Raw genomic sequence first — 26326 nt, 5'->3', positions numbered from 1 at the left:
ATGAAAATATAATACTTATATCTTTAAAGGCAGCGTATGCAACATCTTTTAATCACTAGGCTATTTTAACCATATCGTACGCTACTGCGGGTACAGCATATTTGTCAGGAGCAATGTCCTTTAGCCAAAGCTCTGAAAACTAATCTAGTTAAGTGCACCAAATGCGAATCATCAACTTATCAGGGGCGACGTCATCGCGAAAACGAGAGTGGGTGGTTATCGGCAGCGGCGCCCGCGACTCACCACGTCACACCGCACTCACGCCGCGTCCGTCAACTACGTCAAACTTGCGTAAGCCTACATTTCATAGAACCGATTGTTTATCGAAACAATTCTCGATCATTACATCATTTACAATCCCAACATTTAATGGCTGTAGACACTTATTCCGTGGATAATGCGAACAAATCAGCGACTTCCTGTCTCTTGTCACTTTAACATTGAATAATTGCTTGATTTTCCAAAAGCTAAAAGAAACTCAAGTTTGAAGCAAATTGGTGACACGCAAGTTAGGGAATTAACGAGGCAATCATTCGGCCCGCCATATAATCACTTCAAGTACGTTGCTAATGACAAGGACGCTACGAAATCTGCGGACGCGTTCGTCTGGTGCGGTCGCGGAGGTCCGAACCTATCAGTCTGAAATGGACATGCCAATATGATACTTAGAACCTAATGCAACTTCAACTTAAAATTTTAGACTAAAACTTCATATGGAGGAGTACATTTTATCTACACTTAGCTGTTTCGCACTTGGCAAACTATCGGTATCTTGTTCATTTATCATTGTTTGCAACTAAAACAGTTTCGTCATGTCAAGCTTCCACTGAACAGATGTTCGCTTATACAGTCGCCATGCCGTATCCAGCGAGTGTTTTCGTATCTGTTTGAGATCAGCAATGACTCACTTGAGGCCATTGCTACATCAGCTGACTCATTGAGCGTTGCCACTGCGAATGGGAACGGGAAATCCATTGTTTTATCGTCCTTATATCTAGACTTATGTTATTCCACGATAGGAATTACAGCCCCAATAGCTAGTAAACGTTCTAGGTATTGCCATTGCTGTTATATCAAGCAATTTATGTAACACCATGCATTTTACTGTCATCATTATTATGGTAACAGCATTTGTGTATCCAGTTTTTTCCGGTTGGCTAAACCCGTGTGACACATCCGCAATCCCACGCGATTACAACAGCTAGGTCAAACCTATTTTCGTATTTAACACTGGACGGAACTGGGCTGTGTTGCGATATTTGTTATGACAATAGCTTTTGAAAAAACAAACCTCACTTGTAGTATTTATATACCTATTATAAGATTTTTACTCTATAAGCGATTACATATTACATGTTTTCAGTAACAAAATCCAAAATTTTATAGAATTCGGTGACCGCAAAACCATTAATGGTTTATACAAAGTAAAACGAGTCTAGACAAGCGACATATTGAAGAAGTCAAATAAGGATTTACGAGTTGAAAACCTTAATTGAAAATTTCTATATTTGTAGAGGTACATCAAAGTCAGCTGTTAGACAATGCAAGGTGCGGTGCGGCAGCGAAGCAGTGAATCAGTGACTGGCATCAGCTGATTCATTCGTCGGGTAAGCGGCCTTGCATGCACCGACTGTGAGAATGAATACACAACTAACGTTAATCACCTACTTGACTGAAGGATATTTCGAGGTAAATATGAAGTAATAACACTCTTATAATAAAAGAAATATTATGTTTTTTCAGCATATTACGTGAATCTGGGTACAAATATCAAGTTATTCTTTGTTTCTAGAACACACGAGCAATGTATCTGTGCTGTTACCCAACCGAATTGCGATTTCACTCGGTGATATTGCTCACAATCGCGTTTCAAGTTAAGAATGAAAACGAAACGCAAAACTAACAATGATGAATGAAAGTCAGTAAGTTAGTGTATGCGATAACTGTTGCCAATCAAGTTTCGGAAACAAGGTGACATCAATGACCCCAAGGTGACCCGCACTCGAATAATACAATAGTTTGTCGAACCTGATGCTATTTTCACCACGGTTATTATTTTTAAACCTAGTGAGAACATGTGAAACGTTAATACAATGCCGTACAATAGAAGAACATCAAAATACACACAAAAATATGAATCTTACAAAAAAGGTCTTCATATAAACAAGACTGGACCAAAACCTGTTCCTCAATGACAAGACTAACTTCTTTGTAAATCGAACAAAAACCTATGAAACACAGCCAAGATGTGGTCGACATAAAAACACTGTTTAAAAAGAAATATAAAACAAAAAAAGTAAAAAAAGATGAAGCGTATTTACCCCCACTGGGGTGGGCAATAGAGGCAGCCGCCAACTAATTGCGAAAAACGAGATTAACGCTCACTGTAGAGGCACTAAACGAGGATGGCTCTGTTTACCACCCCAGTTTAATTCCTTTTACAACACCACTAATAGACTTATTTTATTAGGGAAACGCCGAGATAACATTTATATTAGCAACTATGTAATCATCGTAAAATCAACACTATTAAAACTGGCCGCTGATGTCCTAGACTGTCTTGTTTAGCAATCAAAATGAGTGCTTCGTTTTAGCGCAGTGATAAAATATATGTATGCAGAAAATATTAGAGCAACATCTTTTGATAAAACAAGTTTATCACTTCAAGTTGACTTTTAAAAGGATTGCATTAGTATTGACCTCAGAGGTATTGATATTGATGGTGCTATGGCATTCAAAAATATATATTGTATTGTTTTTGTGGTAAAGCCAAACAGCAACAACGGTCGGCAGTAGGGCTTTCAATACCGGTATTACGGGATCCCGTAATACCGTGATCACGGATATATTTTGGTCTTTTTTCAATACCGGTATTGACGAGCCAATACCGTGATTACGGTATTACAATCTTTTTATAATTTTGATTATTGTGGTTTGTTGTAATAAGTAGCAGGAAGTTGTATTAAATAAAATAAATAACTACATACTCCTAAGATGTATGTACTCATATTAGTCTCACACTTCACACTTGTGTATTAAGCGCCAACTTTTATCTCCAGCATACCCGCCCGCACCTATCTTAAACGATCGGTTTAGTCGGTCCAGCGAGCCAAACGGCGTTATTGTTTTGTTAGTCAGTACTTAGTAAAGAGACATCTCATCACTAGGATGTATCGCCAATCTACTTGGCAACGCTGCAGAGACTCCAGAATAGACCAGATTTCAACCGAGTCGAAGGCCTTCTCATAGTCCACAAATGCTAGACACAGGGGCTGATTATACTCTTCGGTCTTCTGTATAATCTGTCGCACTGTGTGGATGTGGTCTATGGTGCCGTATCCGCTCCGAAACCCACCCTGCTCCGGTGGTTGGAATTCGTCTAGTCTTCGCGTAAGTCGGTTCGTGATCACTCTTGAGTACAGCCTATATACGTGGCTTAGGAGGAAAATGGGTCGATAGTTCTTCAGCTGGGTTTTGTCTCCCTTTTTGAAGAACAGGACGACAACACTCCTACTCCACGTCTCTGGAGTTCTCCCTTCAAACAGGACGGCGTTAAAAAGCTTCTGGAGCTCCCCCAGTACGGGCTTACCACCTGCTTTTAATAGCTCTGTTGTAATGCCATCCTCGCTAGGGGTTTTTCCATTTTTGAGCTGTCTCAGAGCGATCTCGATTTCGCCACTGCTGACTTCTAGCAGGTCTTCGGTGAAATGGCGTGTTAATGTGGCTCTAGAATCCTCATTTCCGGGATCAGGTCGAGATGCATGCGATGCGTATAACCGGCCATAGAAGTTTTCCACTTCCGAAAGCACTGCCGGCACCGAAGAAATGACTTCTCCACTTTTTGTGGTCAGCTTCGTCAAGTGGCTTCTTCCAAGAGATTGTACGAACACTTTTGAACCCCGATTCAGCTCAATTGCTCTTTCAATGTCAAGAGTATTAGAGCACCGGAGGTCGCGTCGTACGTGCTTGTTGATCTCTTGGTTTAGAGCCCGCTTAGCTGACGAAGTGACAGGCGGGTTTTCACGTCGTTTCTTCATAAGCCCCAATGTTTCTTCCGAAAGCTTTGATTTCTTGCCATAACTCTGCATGTTACAGAATCTCGAACCTTCCTCCCTGAGGATCCGAACCACATATTCGTGGTTCTGGTTAACGTTGTGGTTTCCAGGGCGGCAAATCGGTTCTCCAAATTTGACTGGAACTTTTCAGATCCTGAAATGGTTTGGAGCAGTGTTGGTCGGAGCCTGGCCTTCATCAGACGGAAACGTTCGGCCTTGAAGTTTATATTCAGAGAGCCTCGGACAAGTCGGTGATCGCTACCGGTATTAAACCTATTGATCACGGAGACTTCTCTGAGTCTATGTGCTTCTTGTTCGTCATGATGAAGTCAATCTCATTTTTAGTCATAGTGTCGGGGCTATGATTGGACGCTTTTTGAAACTAAAGGATTGTGTTTTAAAAGTTTTAATCGATTTAAAATTAAACTCCGATTTCGAATTGGACGAATTCCATTTGACAATATTAAAAAATATTTACAACAGCCTTTCTGTAGTCAAAGTAACTGTATTAGTAAACGGGATGCCAATTTACTAAAAGCGGATATTGCGCTAAAATTTATGTTGACGAAGTTATATGGTCAAGCTAATGACTTAAGATAAAATCTTGCAAAAGTACTTCGAAGACGCATAAAGGAGCGACGACTTTTAATATCTGGAGTATTGCAATATTTGCATGACCGACAATACCGTGATCACGTGATCACGGTATTGAAATTTCTAATACCGGTATTGATACCGGAATTGAAAAAATCCGGTATTTGAAAGCCCTAGTCGGCAGGCTGCAGTTACACGAGACGGCCAACTAGAAAACAGAGGCGGCTAATTGCCGGTAACCGTACAAACGTGATTACCTGCACTGCATCCGAGCACGGCGCTACACGGATGTACGAGAGTACGTACTGTGATGCCTTCTACTTACACTAATACTACATTGGAAAATAACACTGATTACTTGTCTGTCTAGTCTCATTAGCATGGAATTATTGTTCAACAAACACTGCTACAAAAATTGTTAGCTTGGTCCTCATTCAAGTATTGTTTCTATTTGATTTTACAAACCACAAACATGTCGTTAATTTTATTGTTACTAACCACTGAGTCTCTTTGAAGGTGACAAATAATGAAATCTCCACTTAGTAACAAAGACTAGTAGTACATACTAAACACATCGTCTAATCTGACTTAGGGCTGTACATTAACGGCACCTATAACGCCGTTGGGCCCGATCGTCCCTGACACAATCCAATTACTAAACGGGGATTGTTATTTAAGAGAGAAAAACCAGACAAGTGCTAGTCAGACTATAATAATAGACACAATAGGAGCTTGAAGGAAATAGGTCAATCTACAGTAGTGAACAGATAAGAGATGGGCTACCGACCTGTCAATTAAGCAGGGAAATGGTTAAACCTCATTCTGCTAAAAGCCGCTTACTGTGTGAAGGAGAAAAGTCGAAGTACCGTATACACATGCATTACATGACAGACAGGCTTTTCATTTACAGATTTTTTCCCACACATCATCATTCTTTCATGCGATAGTCCTTATGTCGACATATCAATTTCGCGCCAGAGATTCTTAACATTGTAGCACACAATGACACATAATTATAGAACAAGGCTTTTGTAACGCCACGTGTAACTCAATCCTTACTAATATTATAAATCGGAAAGTGAGTTTGTTTGTTTGTTTGTTTGTTCCGCTTTCACGCCGTAACTACTGAACCGATTGCTTTGAAATTTTGCAGACGTAAAGTTAGAAGTCCGGATTAAATAATAGGGTACTTTTTATCCCGAAAAAAATAGATATTCCCGAGGGAAAACAAAAATATTGTTTGCTTGATGGATGGATTGTAGATGGCGCTGTGTGTCGTTTAAAACAAGGTAATATATTGCAAACGAATATAAACATGTAAATTTAGAAGCTAAATGATACGATAATGAATCTCCGAAAATGAGGAATTCCCGAGGGATAATGTACAATTTGTTTAATCGTCTAAACTGTTTTTGAAAAACATTGTTTTTCGCATGGTCAGCTCTATGTAGCGTGTTCCCGGGTTTCCAGTACCCAAAATCTGCATGTTTTTGCTCCACAAGGGAAAACGTATAATATAGTGTACCATTCAGTTTTGGTTTAACAACTAATCGTATCCAGCGTTACATCGAGCTTCTTAGATTTTTCCGTGGGAATGAGAAGTTTTCTTATAGTGATTTATACCGCAATATAAACGAATTCCACGCGGGCGATGCCGCGGGCGGAAAGCTAGTGTTATATAAAAACGCATTTTTTTCCGTCATTTACATAGATGGGTATTAAAAAGTTGCCGGCTGAATTAATTTGAGACTTTAATTGCACATATCAAATTACACTTGTTCTTGAAACACGAATAAATCACCGAAAACAAATGAGTGAATGATTTTATGAGGGTCTAATTTTCGTTTCAGATATTTGAAAATTAGCAAGCATTGCATGAAAATTAGGGAGCCAAGTTCTCCTTGTTCTCGAGACAAAAATCCATAATTAGCGGCGAGTGGCAGCACAATAATATCCAACAAACTTAGAAATTAATTAAGGGACGACAAATTATATTTCGCACGAAATTGAATGAAGACATTATTTCGGGGGTGAAATAAAAGCTGCTTGTTTTCAGATGTTAATTTCTGGGAGTGGAATATAATAGTTATTCGCATTGTCAAGAGTGTTGGAAGAATTGAGGAGTCTTCGGAAGCCTGTAGGATTTGAGCACCCATTCTTTTGCTAGACTGCCACGCATTGCGGTATACATATGAAAAGATCACGTCAAAGTGAGGTTTTCAGATTGTGATGTTTTTTTTTTATTGTTTCAGAATAAAGCCCCATGACTTGGTAAACCCTATCTTGATTATTGCAGCCCTACCGGACGTATTTGTTTAGTTTTATGTAATAACCCATGATTTATTCCATCATGTGATAATAAAACCTACAATTTGTTTCAATTTACCATGTGCAAACCGCAGAAAATTATGGCGTTGAATTTGTATATTTAATTACTGTTGTAAGTTTGTATGTTTTATCTTTGCTGTTCCGTCTACACTTTATGGCCCTTTACTTCGAAACATACAAATTAAGACGATGGCTATACTTATGTAATGGTTTCACGTATCGTTAATTTGAGGAAAGTACTCAACCGATTGACATCTCGTCAACGGCAATTATTAATTTTGAGAGTTAATAAAATAGATCTTATCTTGATGGTGATAAGATGCAAGATTTCTCGCTACATTGGATAGTGCGCAAGTGTGTAATAATAAGTCATATAGTTACTTAATCGTCTCCTTGAAACACTTTATTATCAGACGGGTTATGGGCGTGACATACATTTCACAGTAAACACCGTTAACTTACGTTACACATGTAGAAGTTTAGTTTTTAACACAGTACTACCGACACGCCTGTTGTGCTTATGTAAAGAAAGCTATTGTCCCATTATTTATTAGTGCTGGGAATTTACCAGGTGCTCTTGCCTTTTTATTGAAAAAAGTTAAGACAAAATTCTATTCCTCACATAATATACTTTTCAAGTCGATTATATACTTTTTTTTTTTTAATCTCGTACTTACTTTAAATTAAAGCCAAAATTGATCTTACAGTTTACCTAAATAGTACAGCAGCGCATTAAGGCTTAATTTTTTTTACTTACGTGTTGCCAAATCTTTACCACATACAAAGGTTCTTGAAACGACAAACCATATAGGTACAACGGTTAAGTGAAACATTGTGTAATCGATCACTTAGACTGGCCGAACATTCATGAAAGAAAATAACGGGCGACGATTCATTAATTAAACAAAGCGGCTACAGTCGGCGGTGACAAGCCGCGTCCCCATTCCCGCGAAAGTTTCAATACGTCGCTATTGGGGTTATCTGTGACAAGGTTGTAAGCAGAGGACCACCTGAGAAACTACGTAAACGTGAACATTTCCGAGTAAATCGTGAACATTGACCAACTTCATGAGATCTCTCAGTGTTTATTGTATGCAGCAGTAAATTAGCAGCTAAGGCAGCTCTGTGCGGAGTGGTCAATGACGAAGGTTGAGCGATGTCAAGTAAATTTTAACACGCAATTAGTAACCTGTCGGACACCTTGGCACCGATCGACTGGGTGTTTCAGGGACGCGTGGCCGCAACCACCCGGCGGAATTCCGATGTTCACCCGCACAGCAACTAGGGGTTCAGGTCGGACGCGATATTTTGGAGCGGCAGCGAATAGTTTTATTGTTTAATGCTTAACGCGCTTTTTTCGTAACAGGCCTTTGGTAACAAATGTCGATCATTGTTTTTGCACACGCAATCTGTCGGTTGCGTACCGCACAGATAGGGTAGCAAAACATTTATGTTGTTGTTCTAATTCTTTTCAATTAGAAAGTTATTTTTGTGACAGAAACAGTTTATTTTTCGCAAATGGCCTATCCATTTGTAAAATCTGTTTTGAGTGCAAATTGCGTGATAACCAATCAATATTGAACGCAAACGTGATGTAAACAAAATCATTAAAATATGAAATGTAGGTATTGCTCATATATTTTGTAAAATTTATGTACAAACTGCTTGAAACAAATCAATCAGGTGTTGTTATAGAAATACGGAAATGTTAATTATTGAAAATTACAATCAAATGTTAAGTCAATGGCGCTGCGATTCGCTTTGAGAACGGTTTAGTATCTTGTGCAGCTAATCTATTCCTTCAGCAGATACGTAAATATATAAATATACATACAACAAATAACTGTGACACGTTAGGTGGTAGATATCTGTCGCCAAGCATTTGGTGTCAGAGTGTTTTGCGCGCTACGCGTAAATGGAAGTGAGTTCATTTTGGCAGTAGGGCGTTATTGTCTTGTGGATGGAAACAGTGCGAGAGTTTGTAAGAGTAGGTAGACCGCACCTCGGCCTGCCGGCGCCGGCTTCGTGTACAATAATCCGGGTGGCAACAGTACGAGCGTGACGTCGCGCACTCACCTTGACTCACTTTAGTCGGCCCGTTTGCATTACACTGTTTGCTCGACGTGTACTCGTGATTAGTCTAGAGAAAGAAGCCTGTACGCCATTATCAAAGTATGCGCCACCGCCATAATAAATCTCTTTGTAAATAACTAGAAAATTAAGCCTTCAAAAACAACATTGTAACTAATCTTATCAAATACGTGCCTTATCATCATAATAAATACAAATTGTAGTACAATAGCCTCACAAACTATTTACTTCCAACTATTATTTAATGTAAGAGAATAGAACACTTTCTTGTGAAACTAACCGCCGCTATGAATGGGCGATATCGCAATTAATTGCAAGCAGATAACTCAAACAGCTGATGCTCTGCCATTCGTGTCGTATCAACACGATCATATTCATGGGGCGAAAGCGTGGCTCGTGACGCGGGGTTTTTACACAAATTCCATGTGCGTACAGATGGGAAATTGTTACATACGTTGCCTATGTAACAGCTTTACCAACTTTTTATGAGTGTTTACTCATTAGTATTCAGATTCATTAGCCTTTCAAAAATGACAGTGCGTCACAGTCACAGTTTACTATTGTCTGGCGGTAGGTTCAGAAACAATTTTATTTGAGTTTGTGGTAGTTTCATAGTCATAACGATGAAGCAATTGGTACCATGTGATAAAATAACGATTCGAAGAAATCAGTATATTATTATCTAATCGTAGCTCAGTTCGATCAGTCTAGACTCGAGATAAGGGTAAAAAGAAGGCAACCGCAGTGGTTAACTGTATAGTGAGATTTCGATCTTAAAGCGGTGCCTATCTCCTTGACTCGGTTCGTATTGGCATCGACGGGTCGGCGCGTTGCGAAATTCGCCCACAGGCCGCAGGCGTTAGTCATTGTCGCCTATTGCATCCAGTGCAGGCAGACAGGCGTTGCTTCACACAGCGTTATATGCTCCATTTGCGACTGTATTGATGAGGTACTTATTGTATGCGGTTAGGTAACACTCTCCGAGTCTTTAGTGTTTTGATTCATGACAGTGATGCCTGTTCAGATAAAAATATTGCACACATTGCAATAATAAGTAGGCAGATGTTTATCGACCAAGCTACACAATGCGTGAAAACAAAATAACAAGCTGCATTTATTTACGAAAGAGTACAAGTAAACTTAATACATAATTGGTGTCAGAGAAACATTGACAAATGTTTTTCTTGTTAATTCGAGTTTCACTAAAGCAAATGTACAAATCTATTGTCCGTCAGCGGAATGCAAAAAACATGACGCAATTGGGTCATTTGAAACCAATAACTTCGCCGGCGAAACCGCAATGTGATATTAATAGACAACTACCGACAGACAGACACTGATTATTATTCAAGATTATTAACTGACGGACGAATACATACTTAACAATTATTTATTTAATTATGCGGTTTTTTCTACACGGTTCATGGGAAAAGGTTCCAATAAAACATTTAGAAAAAAGGGAATGCATAAACAAATCGTTATTGGTTAAATTGTTTGGCGCCAAAGAAACAAACTGCGTCTAATTTACAACAGAGCGTCCAGTTTGTTTTGGTCGTTCATCAAGTAGAAACAAATGTTGAGGCCGAGAGGAAATAGAAATCAAGTTCCGAGAAAAGGAAAAAAAGGCGGGATGTGACGTTGCTTGACCCGAAAAACGATTACAGCAGCGTCAGACTTGGCCTTAAATTGGTCTGTTAGCATCAGCATTGTGGAATTTCTTTGTTTATACGTTATTGACAGCGCAATACAAACGGCCAGATTTAGCACAAAATCGTGCATTAATAGCACTACTATTTTCTCCTGTGGCCTCACTTGCGCAAACATATTACGTAAAATAATAAAGTATCGCAAAAAAACTGCAATACGACACCAAGAATGCATTCAAAATCAGTGGCCAGCCAGTTTTACTTATCTAATTTTAAAATGGGAATTCGCGTGCAATATTTTTCTTTTTATTTCAATGATCTTTAGAAACGTGCTGTTCCAAACATTCAACGATTAAAAGCGTCTCAGTTTTATCTTCCGCTTCCTAGCCTAGTTTATCGTAGCCAAGCGCATGCAAGTTCTAAGACTCCTAATACCCGTGCACCTTTAACTCCCACAAGACGCGTCACGAATCTGGCAGGGCGCCATGTAAACACACCACCAAATAGGGCAATGACCACCTTACAAACTCAAATAGAATATTTTCTATTAATAATCGCGTCCGAAAATAAATAGAAAGCGAGGGGAGACACCACGTGTCTCCCGTATACTAAGATTAATTGCCGCCGCTCCAGAACGCCGGTAGTAAATGTTTGGAAATGGATTATAAAACTTTCCAACAAAAGCTAGTACAATTTATAAAACCAATTAAAAAGCATAAAAAAACTTTGAACAGGCACACTTTCAATGCCTTAAAGCTGGACGGTCAGAACATTAGAGATTGACGTTCACAATCACAGCCCCTCCTTTGTCATCGAGTTAGATAAAACAAAAATAAAGGTATTCATAGCTCCCCGAGGTAAACACAGATTTAAAGTTTATTTTTAGACCGTAAATACGGGCTTTGTTTTGTGTGCAGCTCTAAATAGAATGTTTTATCCTAATACGGCTTTAAATGTTGGTTCCACGTGAATATTACATGATTTACGAGACTATAAATTTTGTTGGCGAGTCTTTAGACTGAGATGTAAGAATAATAACTACTGTAACATGTTATGATCTATTGAACTCTATACAATGTGTGAGGTCCGTCTACTTTATATCGCCGGCTTTGAGATACTTCTTAGTGATCTTATTTATCAATGACAATATCGGTAGTAATTGCTTTGCAATCGCAATTTCAGTGAACCGTTGCAACATTTATTTAATGAGTCTCTGATAAGCCTACTAAAGGTTGTCACTTTGAAATGAGTAACCTACGAATATCGAGTAAGTAAATTAGCAGCGGACAAAGGAAAGAGCAGTGCACCTTAAAACATTATTAGAAAACAATTTCCACGACGTCAAACTTTCCACGTTTCTTATGTCGTCATTTTGTGGCTCGTGTAAAGGAAAACTGTGACGCAGCGTATAATGCGCAAGAGACCACGCCGCTGTGAAAATTCAACTTGCACTTAGTTACCATACGAAGACTTTTCCGAAGATTTCAGTTAGAAATCTTTCAGGATTGTGACCACATTTAGAAGTTCAGGTCATCTCGCAGCTATAGAATACAGTTTTATTTCTAGATATCCTTCGTGCACGTGGCTGTAAAGGTCAAATAGCGATGCTCGTGCGCGTCGTAAATAAGACATCGATGGGGAAAGAAATCATTTGCGTAGCAAGGAAATCGTTTTCCCAGAACGAAACCCATTTGCGCAGTGCGGGCGCCAGGCGACGACATGATTGAGTTCTAAACACCATGTTTGCAGTGCAGGGGTACATTCCTACTGCACTCATTAACCCTTCTGTTATTTTGTTTGTTTTTGCAGGAACATGTTATTGTTTTTATGGTGAGGTTTTTCTATAGTTTTCTATAGTGTGTTGTAGCCCATATAATAAGAATACTACCTGCACTATAGTAAAACTGTTAATCAAGAGTCTGCAAATCATTGTAACAAATACAGTTGTGCGTGCAGGTCTGTAATATCAGACCTGAATATGTTTCGAGTCTGTGAAATTCATATGGCACCAGAATTAACCCGGTCACCGTTTTATTGAAGAGCACAGTCAGTAGTTCATTGAGATTTTTTTATTTACGATGCTATAAATCTGCTCCCACGCGACCCCGTGCCGCCTCCTAGCAACGCTTCGCCCACCGATGTCGAAAAAGGTCGGAACTGACAACGAGTGGTATGTACCTGTAACACCTTCTCTGCCAGTATGTGGGATGTATCAAATCGATTACATTCAAAACAGTAACATCGAGCAATGAACTGTACACTGTATTATAAATAACAACGGCTTAAAAATGAAAACATGATGCAAGGCTGATGAGCAATTTCCGCATGCGACATGTAAACAATAATTACGAAAGTACTTGCAGTTTAATAGCTTCGAGCGAGAATCAACAATGGCGGTTGCATATATGGCATGGAGTAAGTAAATTAATAACCGCAGATGACACCGGTTAATTCCGGATTAATCGAACAATCGGATGTTATTCGATGCGATGATCGATTGTTATTCGTTGTTCAATCGAGTACCTAATATGATATCATTCGATATAACATAAAGCACGTGTAGAATGGGTTCTTTACCCTATTAATTGAAGTGTGAAATATTAACTTACCTCGTTTATGTGTTTGTAGGTTTTGATGAGGTCTACGCTGAGTTTTCTTAGAGGTGCTGTCGAGGGGTCTCGAAAGTGATGTGGTATTCGGGCCTGCATAGCCTGGGCAAGCGAGAAGTATTCATTATTAATTTGCCGACATGATAAAAGCAAACAAATAAAAAGCAATTTAAGCTAAGGATGTATCAGGCAGTTCGGACTTTACTACACTACAGACAACAAAACAAAGCATAGGTGGTTGAACTCACGTTCAGGTGAAATCTGCACAAACATTTTCACCGAAACTGATTCAAAAAGTTTATAAAATAAAGGCATTATAGGCAACATAAAAGGTAGAATAGAATACAAAATTATCATAACATTCATGAAGCTAAATAAGAGACGCATGTAGACGTCTTAATACACGAGACGGTTTGTATAAACATCTATTCAATAAAATGTTGAACAATTGGTTCACACCTGAGGCGAACCTACAATATATCCCTAACGCAATCACTGGCGGTAATAACCATACATTAGTCCCGGGACTATTAACGTCACAAGGCGTGCTCGCCGCACACATCGGTGATTATCTAGCAAAGTTTTGTATTGAAACATGTTCTCTCTGACAATAAGAAGGAAAGCCAATATTTTCGCACGAGAAACACTAGTCGGACACATTTATTAATTAACCCAGTCTAGACGAGGGGTATCTATCGATCGATGCCAGTTCGTATTCAACGCTAACTAAATACATCACTAGTGTTTCAGTGAAAGAGAACTTAGTTGTAGTAGGTAATTAGTGGCACTTTACCGACTAATTTATTTACTTGCGCGTAATGTCTAGACGCGCGTGGTTAATGGCTCTTTTAATAAAACAAAAGGTGTGGCGCGCGGAGGTCACGGGTTTAAGAAACTTCAAGTGTATGCAAGTGCATTAGCTTCTGATGAAATTGGGTTTAGAAGCGTAGGTCTAGATTTAGTCACGGGATCCTCGCTGTAGTTGTAAGAGTAGCAATTTAGTTGTTGTTTAGGACGTTAGTCCCCCAAACTGCCTCGTGCATCATTTACCTGGGCGGGGGTATGGTAGCAGCAGAAAGCTCGGGGGTCGCGCACAGTGGCGCTCACCTGAATGTCTGAGGGCGCGGACATGGACGCCAGCTGGTCTTCGGCCACCAGTCTCCCGTACAACGGCACGTGGCGCCGCTCGCCGCCGGCGGCCTCCGGCATGCCGCCGCCAACCACGCCCACTGCAACAACACACACACATTTAACACACATAATATGCTACCTATACTACCAGTATTGTTCAATAGCTTTATAACACTTTTGAGAAGATCAATCATGAACATCCCTGCAACGATTATGAAGTCAATGTTTACGGAAAAGTTTACAAATTGTTGAATTGAAAGAATTTTTAACAGGTGGTAAATTATTGAATGTAGTAGACTTACTCGCTTTAAAAACATAGAACCTACTTACTCCTCGTCTAAAAATAAATGCTGAATTTATAATAATCTCTTATAAATAAATCAACAGCAATGTTTTTATTTTAAATATGTATTTGCTTTGGTAGGAAATTCTTTGGATGTTTGACTAGTCATGAACAAGTGAAAGCTGGAGTTTTCAGTTATGTAGATACCTAATTAATTGCGAATTGATTAAAATAATTATATATTGACAATTATAATTGTTGTTTTGGATTCAATATTTAACAGCAAATTGTATGCTTGGTTACAAAAAAAAAACATCAAAGCCATTGCTCAATTTAGTTTAATCGGTGTTATTAAAATTTGAATAAACCGAGAGAGATCTATTCGTCGGAGATTCATGGCGATAATTCGATAAAAACCCGTATTAAAGTTAGTCATTATTAGTTCGGTAGACGGCGCGGGCGTCGCATCTCAATCAATCTGGGGTATCGTAATAGCTCAAATTGCCGTGTGAACATGCTTTATTCACCTGATTGCCGCCCACATACTGCCGGATCCAAAACTTCGTAGGTATGTTAAAGGTGAATGAATCATTCCGGATTGACTTGTTCCACGGACTATAGAGGACGACGTCATCTCTGCGTTTATGGTAATACATTTGAAATCGATATTATTAGCGATGGGATAATTTGGAAATATTGTGGGAATGGAATCTAAATTAATTTATCTTGAGACATTTAGCACGGAATGTTTTTGTTATTCAATCTTAAAATAGCAAAGGTAAATAAGATGTTTGGTCGCTTCTGAGGGTGAGCAAGAACGTTTTGTTCCTACAAGCCGTAGAACAACTCCCTAAGTATCGTATCACCGAAGTTCTCACATCGTACTGTCCTCACGGGGATGTTTACATGTCTGAAACCTGCTGCGAGATCGCTGCTGTTTTTTCTTACTTTTTATCTTAAAATTCTTTTGATCTGTTGTCCAAAATGACTAAAAGTATTCATACATAGAAGTTTCAGTCACAGAAGCATGATCCTTAAACGAGTAAAATAATTAATAAAGACTGCTGATGAAATATTAAAAGTATACACTTAAATGTAAGAATGTCACTTCCTTCAGGAATTACCAACTTCACAGCAGCTTCTTACAAAATTACTCGACTAATTCGAGTCTTAATGGCCGTAAATTTCGATCATGAACGTCTTCTCGCAATAAAAAAATCATTTCAACCCATAAAATTAAATCACCTAATAAAATAAAACATCTTAAAGTGTCCTCGGTCGATTTGAAATGGAAATGTTAAGAATGGGTTGTACTTAAAGAGAGACTTTAATAAACTTTTGTTTCAATATAAATTGTTGGATGAACGGGATTCGATTGAACATGTAATCCAAGGTGTGAATATGAACTTTATCGTGTTAAATCCAGAGGTCGCAGACAAGTTAATTTAGTCTTATTTATGTACCGTCTGGTACGACGTGACATTTCATAATAAAACAGCGACGTTCGAGGCTCGCTAGGTACTATTGTGAGCGAAAAGTTTGTTGAACGTCTCACAAGTTCATATTACGTACAAAGGTATCTATTTAAATTGGACCTAATTTCTGAAGCCATTTCGTTTTATTAAAGCAACAGGTGTTGGATATACTGAGAAGACATTATTTTTTTTGAGAAAAATGTTCAAATCTCTTTTTTAATCCCTATACGAATAATGAGCTCTTGAAGTATGTTTACAAACAGAGGTTTTTCTATAGCAATTTCAATTTTTACTGGAACCAAAATATGGATCGAATTCAAAAAGAAGTGATTCTCAAAATGATCCTGATTCAAATAACTTTTCATCGGAACATCGGGCTAGTTAGGATGTCAGAAAGACGTTATTGAAGAGGAAACATAACCCGTCATCTTATTACCGTTGTTATATTAATTCCTCCTTGGAAACTTGCAATATCAGAAAAAAGGAGAAGTAATATTAGGTGGTCCGATTGATCCTTCTAAACTCAAAATGTTCATAATAAAAAAAAAAACTGTAAATGTACCGATATAAAAAAACCACTCGATCAAACAGAGGTAGCGTCAATATTGGTAGGCTATCAGGCCTATTATCAAGTACGTATGTGCACGCGCATTCGTTGTGTTATCGTCACACACACATGTGCATCAGCGAGCATGCAACTGCGTAGTTTATTGTGAAATGTGGTACTGTTGTGTGCGAGAATGGTTTTGCGAACTCGGGTGTTTGTCTGACAAGGTGCAAATAAACATGTGTTTGTATAATGCAGAAATAAAAACACGTGAAGGATAAAGTGTGCATTGGGGTCAAGGGTCAATTTATTTATTTTTAAAAGCATTCTGTTTACTGTAATTGATGGTGTGGTGAATTCAAATCTTTAAGTAAACGATCTAATGTCCTTCATTTCTGAGAAGTGCAGTGTCGAGAACTACTGGTTGGTATAGTCTTGGTTGGTTGAACAAGATAAGGTATGCTACATTGACGGACAGCCGATTTATCATGATTGATGTGATAACTGTGATAAGTAACTTGTCTCATCTCTTTAATTGATGATATTAAATCCTATCGGTCCGTTATATTGTTGAGCTTATTAGACGAGATATAAGGACTAAAGCTCTCACAGATTATCCGCAATAATTCATAATGCAACCTGTTTTCAATAAAATAACGACAATAGTATTCATGTTGGCTAGCGTTTGATCGAACATGGAAAGACTAGCAATCAGTTGTCAATAGAATACATAATCGAAGACGTATGACTGAATCGTTAAACCAATAACATTCTCGTGACATACATAAATATGTTAAAATTATCTACATCCGGATAACTCAACTCTCCGGACGCTCAGATGAATGGATGTACGACTCCGCTCCGATTGAAAATAAGGCCGCATCCGCCTATTAGCATTACAAACATTCTTAGTTCCGTACTGAAACGACGGAACATCTAATAATTGTATTACTCTTTGTCAAGCTTGTTCATCTCAAAACAACAATAAAATACGATACCCTGACAAATTCACTTTCTTCCCACGCCAGTACAATACACATATTTTTCAATTTAATTATCTGCCAATGACAAAATGGCACAACGCCGCCGTTTCCCTTTCATGACACAAACGATAAATACATTAGGACCATATGACAATTCGGCGTAGAAAGGCGGCACGCGGCGAAAGCGCACGCGATTTCTGTACCCGAGCGACGACGATCGGTGACATTATAACAAGTTTGCATTTAAATTGCGCAGTAAAAGCGCCCAGGGTATATAGAGCTCTGCGACAAGGTCATATTCCCCCTTGGAGATCAGATTAAGGAGGTGTAGAAAGGCTGTATGTGATCAAGACATCGGACCTACGAACGGCCGGAGACGCGCCGCTACGTCATCGCGGTGCTGCAAACGTTCGGAACCGGCCGCGGTGCCGGCCGACAACCTGTGGTAGGTATGTCAGGAATGTGACTAGCCTCCGGTAGATTGGCGTGGGAGGTGCAAGATGCCAGCGTTCGCTGTTTACGAACCGCAATCGCAATTTTCAGTGTAAATTAATTTAACGCCTATGTCTACACACTATACTATAGCATTGTTTTAATTAAGTTTTATACTCAATTGATATCTATCGCCTGGATAGCAACCAATAACAAACGCATATCGCTTTAAAATTAATTGTATTGGTTAGATTACATCAGTCTTGTGATTGTAAACTAGGAAATGATGTGATAGTTAAATGTCAAGTTTGATTTTGTTCGTAAGAAGAGAACAATAAACTGATCAATATTGGAATATCTGACACTGCAGTGAACTGCAAATCAATTTATTGTGGGCCCAGTGAGAACTTTAATTTAGTATTATTAAGTACAAGGTCAGATTAAAACCGTGTCATGGAAGTTTAAGTAAAATATATGGCCGATCGTAGTTCGATGTAACTGCGCAGTTCTCGAGTCGAGACTTCGAGGAATCCATTAAGGCGATCTCCTTGACGCATTACTGGTAGCAATGCCACTCGGGGAACTATGCACGGTAACAATATGAAACTTACTGTTGCCAGGTTCGCTTTCGTAATAGGTATCCATCACTACACAACACTATTCTGAATTGTAAATAAATTTCACTACACGAAAACAACACTAAATTAGCGTTTTAAGTCACAAAGTAGCACTTGAGCAAGCCAAACATCGTAAGAAATCCTCGTCCGGAGTGGACGCAAACAAGTGAACGCGCTCATCTTGTTTTTTCCCTGTGTAAAACTGTGAACACTGAGTATTTGGTTGTGGATGAGCACAGAACGTAGTTGTTAAACAATCAATGTGTCGGTGAGCGGTGGGCCGGCATCGTCGTCGGGCGTCCTTGTCCGCGTCACCCGCGTGTTATTGTTGTGAAACAATGTTTATACACGTGGCGCTGTTGATGCGCACTTCGCGTCTCCGCCGATAAGGACGCTATGTCGGCGCGGCCAGCCCGCCACAACTAACGCGCGAAACCAATGCTTGCTAGTAATAACCGAACGGAAGGCCACGTGATTCAGATGACAAACGCGTCGGTAAACTATACACTGACCGACCGACCGCGCCGTGCTTATCGGTGAACGATTTACTATCAAATCTCCATGTCGAGAAATTATTGCTAAGTGAAGTTACACTTTGTACACTTGATACTTCGTCAAGTGTTTAAACAATTTGCTAGTTGCATTTAACATAGCGTTTTTACAACATAGTTACTCATTCTCTAAGTCAATAGAACGACAAACTATTCATAATGGGACTTCTCCATTTAAAAGAGGTTCGATGGGTTGTGCCCCTTTTAAGTTGAAAATTGAAAATTACCTAACCGAAAGAGATAATTATGGAACATAACAATGACAACCAAAGTATCCTGATCACTTTGCTTTTTCTGCAATTTTCATAACATGAAGTCATCTGTAGTGGTGGTCGCGTACACTAAAGCCGTGCAGAAAAATGCCTATTGCCCACCTTAATGTGTGTCTTGGCATTAGGAACTTTGAGAGGAAACCCTCTGAAATGAACACGGTTCTCGCTCGCAGAGAAATTTTGGTGATTACTCAAAAATATCTTTGATGTATTAGGGTAAAAAGCGCAGGACCCGCACCTCGAACACTCATATGCATAAAACTACACGAATTCCTTTTTTCTCGACTGCTGCCAGCCACGCAATTTCTCCGATTGTATGCAAATCCTCGACGCAAACAAAGAATGAAAAAGCACCGACGCAGACGTTCGCTCCATCCCACCTGTGTCCCCCCATCGCGTCCGTCTGAGCTGCGGGCAAACTAGAGACCGTTGCGACGCAATCCAACCGAGAGCCGCACCGTAAACAACCACGATATTATTCCTGAATAGATCTCATCTCTTTACATATCGACCGCCACCGTCTTGTCGAGCACGCTTTTATTAGCCGTCTTCAACTTGTGAATTATTCAGTGAGTATTCTATTAAGCACTTAGGCAGAAGAATAATGCATCCAGTAGATTTTCATAGTGGCAGGGTCGGCGGGCACGTCGCATAAACATCACCTTGGCCCGCACGCTCGGCCCGAGAGGAAAATAGAATCGAATGCATCAGAATGTGACCCATTTAGTGAAGTGTGCGATAACAAAAGGGGACGTCATATTGTGATCGTAATATTTTTTATATCATGACATTTTAACATCCTTTTTATAGGTAAACAATTTTGAAACTTGACTGGGACAGATTCTCTACGAATGATGACTGATATTTGGTGATGTAAGGAACTATTACGCACATAAGGCTACACGACCTTCCTATAATTTTCCGGGTCGCAATGTAAATAGAAATGTTGGAATATAACACAATTACGATACCCAATATTGTCTTTTTCGTCTCTGCCATTCGTTTTCGAAGAGTTATAAAAATAAATTCAACCACCTGTCTAGGGGGCATTTCATAAAGTTAATTATGTATGTGTCAAGTTGTCAACGCAGTTGAAATGGACAGCTTAAAACACAATAGTGCAAAAACATGCATAAAATATAATTGATTAGTTTTTACACTGCTGTTAAGGAACCTCATTTGGTGCTAATTAAGTAATTTTTATTCAAGAGATTTCGGGTTTGTTCCAAAAGCACTTCATGAATAATAAAAAAAAAACTTTTTGGAAATATGCATATTTACAAATTGCAAATGTAATGAGGCGCAAAGGTCAGTGTTCAAGGATGTCACTTAATAAAAAAAAAATTGCGATGTCATCGCGTGAAATAGTCAGAGACGTCGTCGACAGCCAGCGGTGTAGCAACCGCGGCACGCTGCAGATGTTAGCACGCTAAGCCTTCGAGGCCACAGGACGGGTCCAAGGCAGGTTTAACGGCCGGCCGCCCGCCTGTCTGGCCGTTCACCCGGGGCCCGCGCGGGGGCGAAACGTGCGCGAAAACACCGCGCCCGCGCCGTTATTGCCTCACGCTCGAACCACACATAGCCAAACGTTTTCCTTTGTCGTGTTATCTCTTTCTGTTTCTTGCCGAAAGCAAAGGACGCGGCGCAAACGCACTGAGTGTGGACACAACACTAGAATAGCGAGATACAAGGAAGCGATACACGATTGTATATTATCTTATCGATAACTAAGCAACGGATCGGACCCCAAATCTAAACGAATGTTGTTGAACTTGACTTGTCAACGACATTTGGCACGTTTTCGAATAAGTTGTTTATATTTTATTCTCCTCGATAAAGTCGATTGTTGTAAGGAAAAGCGATCGCGCGACTGAGTGGCAACAGAGTAAACAACCCGACAGTTAGAGCCTTAATATTGATGTTGGTTTGTCCGTCCTAAAAATGGACCGTGAAAATAAGTAGTGATATTATACGACTATTCCCACAAAAGGATTTACGTCAAAGATTAATGAATTGAACAAACCTCCTGTGTAATTAGGATCAACAGCTGTTCAGCAGTGGAGTTGAATATTTACCAAAAAGCGTGCGGTTCGTTCGGTTCGGCTAATCTTTCGTGAATGAAGGGTCTTTTACAGTTCACTCAATTGTTTTCAACTCGTAAATCCCAACAAATCATTTAGCGCGATTTCCTCAATTTGTCTGTCAAACAAGATAAAGATTGTCGGAAACAATAACACCGATTATTTTTAATTAACTTTCGTTTGAGCTCGGCCGTGGTTGATTCTCCGCTTTGTTGTTACGCCAGCTGATATTATTATTTACGTTGATAAATATTAATTAAACCTGAATCCGCAGCATTAACCCACCAGAAATGTATTTATGAAGGTAAATGTAGCCTTATTTCTAAGAAGCATGTTCCTAAAGGATTCGCTTTGATTCAAAGAGCTGAAGCGGAGGTATGTTTTAAATTACTTGCTGTATTAGAAACTGCACCCATCTTAATTAACCGAAGTCGTGAACCAGTTGATTAGCAAGTTGCAAAATATTTAATCGAATTCGAAGTCTAATAGAATAGCAGACCTTTGAAACAAGGAAGTAGTACCTGAATACCAAAGATGGAATGAGTCATAGATATTCGGCGAACAATTTACTTAAGATCTCAAGACACAGACCATTGTCCAGCATCCGAACGAGATAAGTGTGTCGTTCTAGATTGTGCAAGCGGCCACCGTTGCGGCGTCGATGTGCAAAAACCGTCGGCGGTCAACGACGCTGGGGCCCGATGGGGATGCGCAACACCACCAAAACGGACACCGGCATCGGCATTACTCATTGTTCGTTCATAATAAACGTAATAATTCCAAATAACATACTTCAACACAGCTACATCTTCAAAAAATAGTACAATCAAACATTGTCTTAAGATTTTAAGGTCATGACATATTTAAGGAATTAATTCAATTTAACCCCCATGTAACTAATATACCAACTGCTTTCTGATATCCGTTAAATGACGATCAATTTTGTTTGGTCTTGAAAGGTCTCAAACAGGAAGTCGTGCTAAGGGCAATGAACACTCGAGTGTGAAGGTCGCAAAATAAATAGCTACGTGTCACAGTTGGCACTGTTGGATAAACAGATTATAATCAGCTAGGTTGGTGTAAAATAGTGTATTTAATTATTTTAGGTAATTAAGACTAAGATTTTCTTAGTAACTTATATCACTTTGTAAATAACTCCTTCGTTTCCTATATTGAAGTTAGTACAAACAGTATTTAGACAAAAAATCGACCTATCATCAGACGTCACACACTCATCCAGTTACCGTTAAGTCTTGATGCTTTCCATACTCATTCAATTATTAAAATAACAGCACCGTTGGACGCGCAAAAACCTTAGCCATCGGTCGATGACACCGAGGGGCACTTTAGGGCTGACTCCATCACGCTTCGTCAACTTCGTATCATGCTTATAATAAAAATACTTAATTTTTTTCCTTACAATAAACCACTGACAAGAAGTAGCGTGTACATAATACTTTCAGATTTTAGCTTATTGATATCGAGTACACTTTCTAAAGAGCTTATAAACACGTACTTTTTAATTGTTGACGATGGATATTTGATCGTAAGACACCGCTGGCTGTATGCGTAGTGTTTAGCGAGATTTTATCCAATTAAAATGTTAATACCTAGTTAGCGCGCAATGAAATCGTGGTCGCAGAAAATAATGGGGCGCGATCACTGGCCCGCCCGGTGAAATCTTAATCATTTGCATAGGGTACCAGAATGCCCACACACATTTGCCCACGCTGGCCGCGTTGTCCTCGGCTGCCATGTATGAAATACTACCCCGAGCGACTTGTTATTGAACTCTGACATTTTAACTGAGTGTATTGTCGGAAATGTTTCGTAATTAGTCATATTAATTGTGTTTTTATTTCAGTAGTGGAATAAAAGTAATCGAAAAACAAGTTTCTCGTTCAGAACAATCGCTTTCAGTTTAGTGTTCTGAATTTTATCAACTCAGGGCCTCTTCGGCCAGTAGTTATTTAAACGACTTCTGACCTAAGAAACTTTTAATTATTTGAAATCATTTCACCTACAATGCGTACAGACAATTTTGGTGGGGGGCGATAAATCGTCGTTCCGCATTCCGATGTGAAATTCATTCACGGGTCGTAACGAAGTCGTCTAGACTGTGTGTCGGAGAAAGGTGACCATTCACCGGCCGGCGTGACTCGCGAGGCGGGCCGACTTCGCTCCCACCAACGTGTAAGTAACTGGTTAGCAATCGGCTTCGTTATCATGTGAACACATTTTTTATAGTTTTCGTACTCCGGAGATACCGTTCAATTCAACAGTTAAACATAACGTTTAAAAGTTATGGAAATTCTTCTCAGATCTTTATGACTTGCCTGACTACTTAGCAATATTACAATTTTACTGTTTCAGTTCACAATCTGGTTGTAATATATTCCCATAGTGTTGTAAACACCGAGGCGGTATCGGCACAAAGTACAAAACTAAATAATGTAAGTCTTGTAAGCGACCACTTTCCAAACAACACGATATCATCTACATGACGGCGGTGCACGAGCGTTTGGTTTTAATGACAGCGCACCGTGAGGCCAGCATCCGCGTAGCAACAGCTTTCAGACAGTGAATGAAAGTTGATCGCGGCGGAAAAAATGCGAGACCGCCGATGGTTCCGGCACAAACGACCGCCGTAAATATTTGGCACTCGGATCCCAAGCTGCGGCCCGACCACCGCATTACAATTTCCATCGACATTTCAGTACCCCAGATTTTTTTTTAATACAACGAGTCTCTGTCCACTTTTCTTTTTACATGTTTATGTCGCGAGACGAATTTCTCTCCTTCTAATTTATCCTACAAAATGTTGTTTCCTCAAACATTCTGAGATAAATTAGCATGTTTTATTTCGCATTCATGAATCTCAAATAGGTTGTTAGCAAATTTATCTGAAGTCTTCATCCTTATCCGTATAAGCAAGGGAGATTTTGCATTTAGGCAAACGGCTTCTAGCGAAATCCCTGATGATTATTTACAAAGAACGTTCACCTATAAACAATGCCAACAGTTGCCAAGGTGGGCCAAGTACCTAGTTGTTTTTTTTTAACGTATTCGAAATATTGTACATATCCTAAGTTATGGCTAACCGTAGCATCGGCATATAATTTATTTTGGCTTCGTAGCAATCTTCAATGATTAACATGTATAATTCGAAATGCAATTTATTGATCATAAAGTTTAATTTCAATCAGGGTAGCATGTCCCGATTTTCCCAGAAACTGGGTATTAAGAGCAGTCTTTGTGTTATTTAGAACTGGCAAATGCAGCGATCTCCAGTAGAGTGCCAAGAGCGTGGGCGGCGAGAGTCGCGGGCATCACCACCGGAAAGTCGAATAAAATATAGGTGTTACCGACTTTAAAGCGGGTCATCATACTGACAAAACTGCTGTTTGATGTTACAGAGATCGTTATTTAATTACAGAATTCATTATACTGCAATAACTGAATATTGTTATTGCGCGTGCCCCAACACGTAAGTAAACAAAAAGCGTCAAATGAAGTGATTCACTCAATCGATATGTCCGATCGATGCGCTTGATATGTTGTCACTCAAGAAGTGAATTGGTGTTATCTAATAAAAGCATCAATGCAAGCACTAAGCGCCCATCTGCGAGGGTTGAACATCGAATTAGGTTAAAGGTTGGGGAGGTCGACGCCGCGTTAAACAGTTTTAGGGTCGGGGTACATGGACCGATCATAATTCGCCCCAAAATAAAGTACAAATTATGTCATAAAACAATCTAATATTTACCATGTAAAAATACACTGTTGTCAGGTTATTTGTATCTAATTTGGTCACAGGGATAAGTTACTTTATGATGATGTTTTTTCTGATTACTGATACATGTTGAAAGAAGTCTTTTTTTAAGTCCATACACATCCACACAAGTACATTTTTAAGCTGATTTCACTGCAGCTGGAAGTGAGAATGTCACATAAACAATATTAATGATATTTTACAAATTATGGATTTATACGATGTGAGATATGATTTGAACATACAAATTTTATTAGCAAATATTGCGAGAACACATAATATTAAATCAAAGTGTGGGGTCAAAGGTATGTAGGGCAGGATGCCCCTACAGGTGGGTCAGAGAGGGCTGTGTGCACTCAACAATGTTCACCCATAGGGCTTTATTCACCTGCATTTGTTTAGCCTGTTATGCCATTAAAGGAGGTCATAACATGGAAAATTGTGTTATGTCCAATGAATCAAAGGGCTATGTGATTTCATCCACATGGCTTGTTGCAGGCTAGGGTTAAATCAAAAGGGTTCTAACCATAAAGCTATGAGAATTAACATAGTAAAATATCCTTCGGAAACTGTCTATTAAGCTCAAGTGCTAATTTGCGACAGGTTCGATTCTTATTACTTACAGGCATTACAGGACTGGGATTATGAGCCACAATTTCCTTGAAACAATGTTTACTGTAGACAATTTTAAAACTTTCCTAAGATTAATGTAATCAAAGAGGTATTCTTACTGAGTCAACATGCATCTTGTAGAGGACTAACTCATCCGAGTTCAATATTTTGCTAAAATACAGGACTCTGGGTACGTCTAACTCAATACATATAACTACCCTATGGATGTTACATGAGTGTGATGGGA

The 26326-nt window shown here is 39.3% G+C and overlaps 1 protein-coding gene across 7 annotated transcripts in view; it reads right to left on the bottom strand.

Moving 5' to 3' along the window:
* Mnb (minibrain) overlaps positions 1 to 26326 on the bottom strand; it is a 106350-nt gene that overhangs the window by 78732 nt on the left and 1292 nt on the right. For 3 of the 7 annotated variants that reach the window (XR_007511449.2, XM_021334961.3, XM_021334962.3), the window contains exons 2-3: positions 14374 to 14552; positions 13324 to 13425 (exon numbers count right to left, since the gene is read on the bottom strand). Coding sequence is in view for 6 of the 7 variants with exons in the window: in XM_021334961.3 (XP_021190636.1) it covers positions 13324 to 13425; positions 14374 to 14552 (281 nt within the window). In the remaining variant the exon portion in view is untranslated. Of the gene's footprint in view, positions 1 to 13323; positions 13426 to 14373; positions 14553 to 18785; positions 19227 to 26326 lie in introns of those variants that run through there. The other 4 variants (XM_021334964.3, XM_021334965.3, XM_021334963.3 and 1 more) reach the window with 3 other exon arrangements.

This window comes from Helicoverpa armigera, chromosome 16 (assembly GCF_030705265.1).
Source record: "Helicoverpa armigera isolate CAAS_96S chromosome 16, ASM3070526v1, whole genome shotgun sequence".
NCBI classification, from domain to species: Eukaryota; Metazoa; Arthropoda; class Insecta; order Lepidoptera; family Noctuidae; genus Helicoverpa; species Helicoverpa armigera.
Note: the sequence above shows the minus strand (reverse complement) of the source record. Positions and strands in the feature narration are given on the sequence as shown.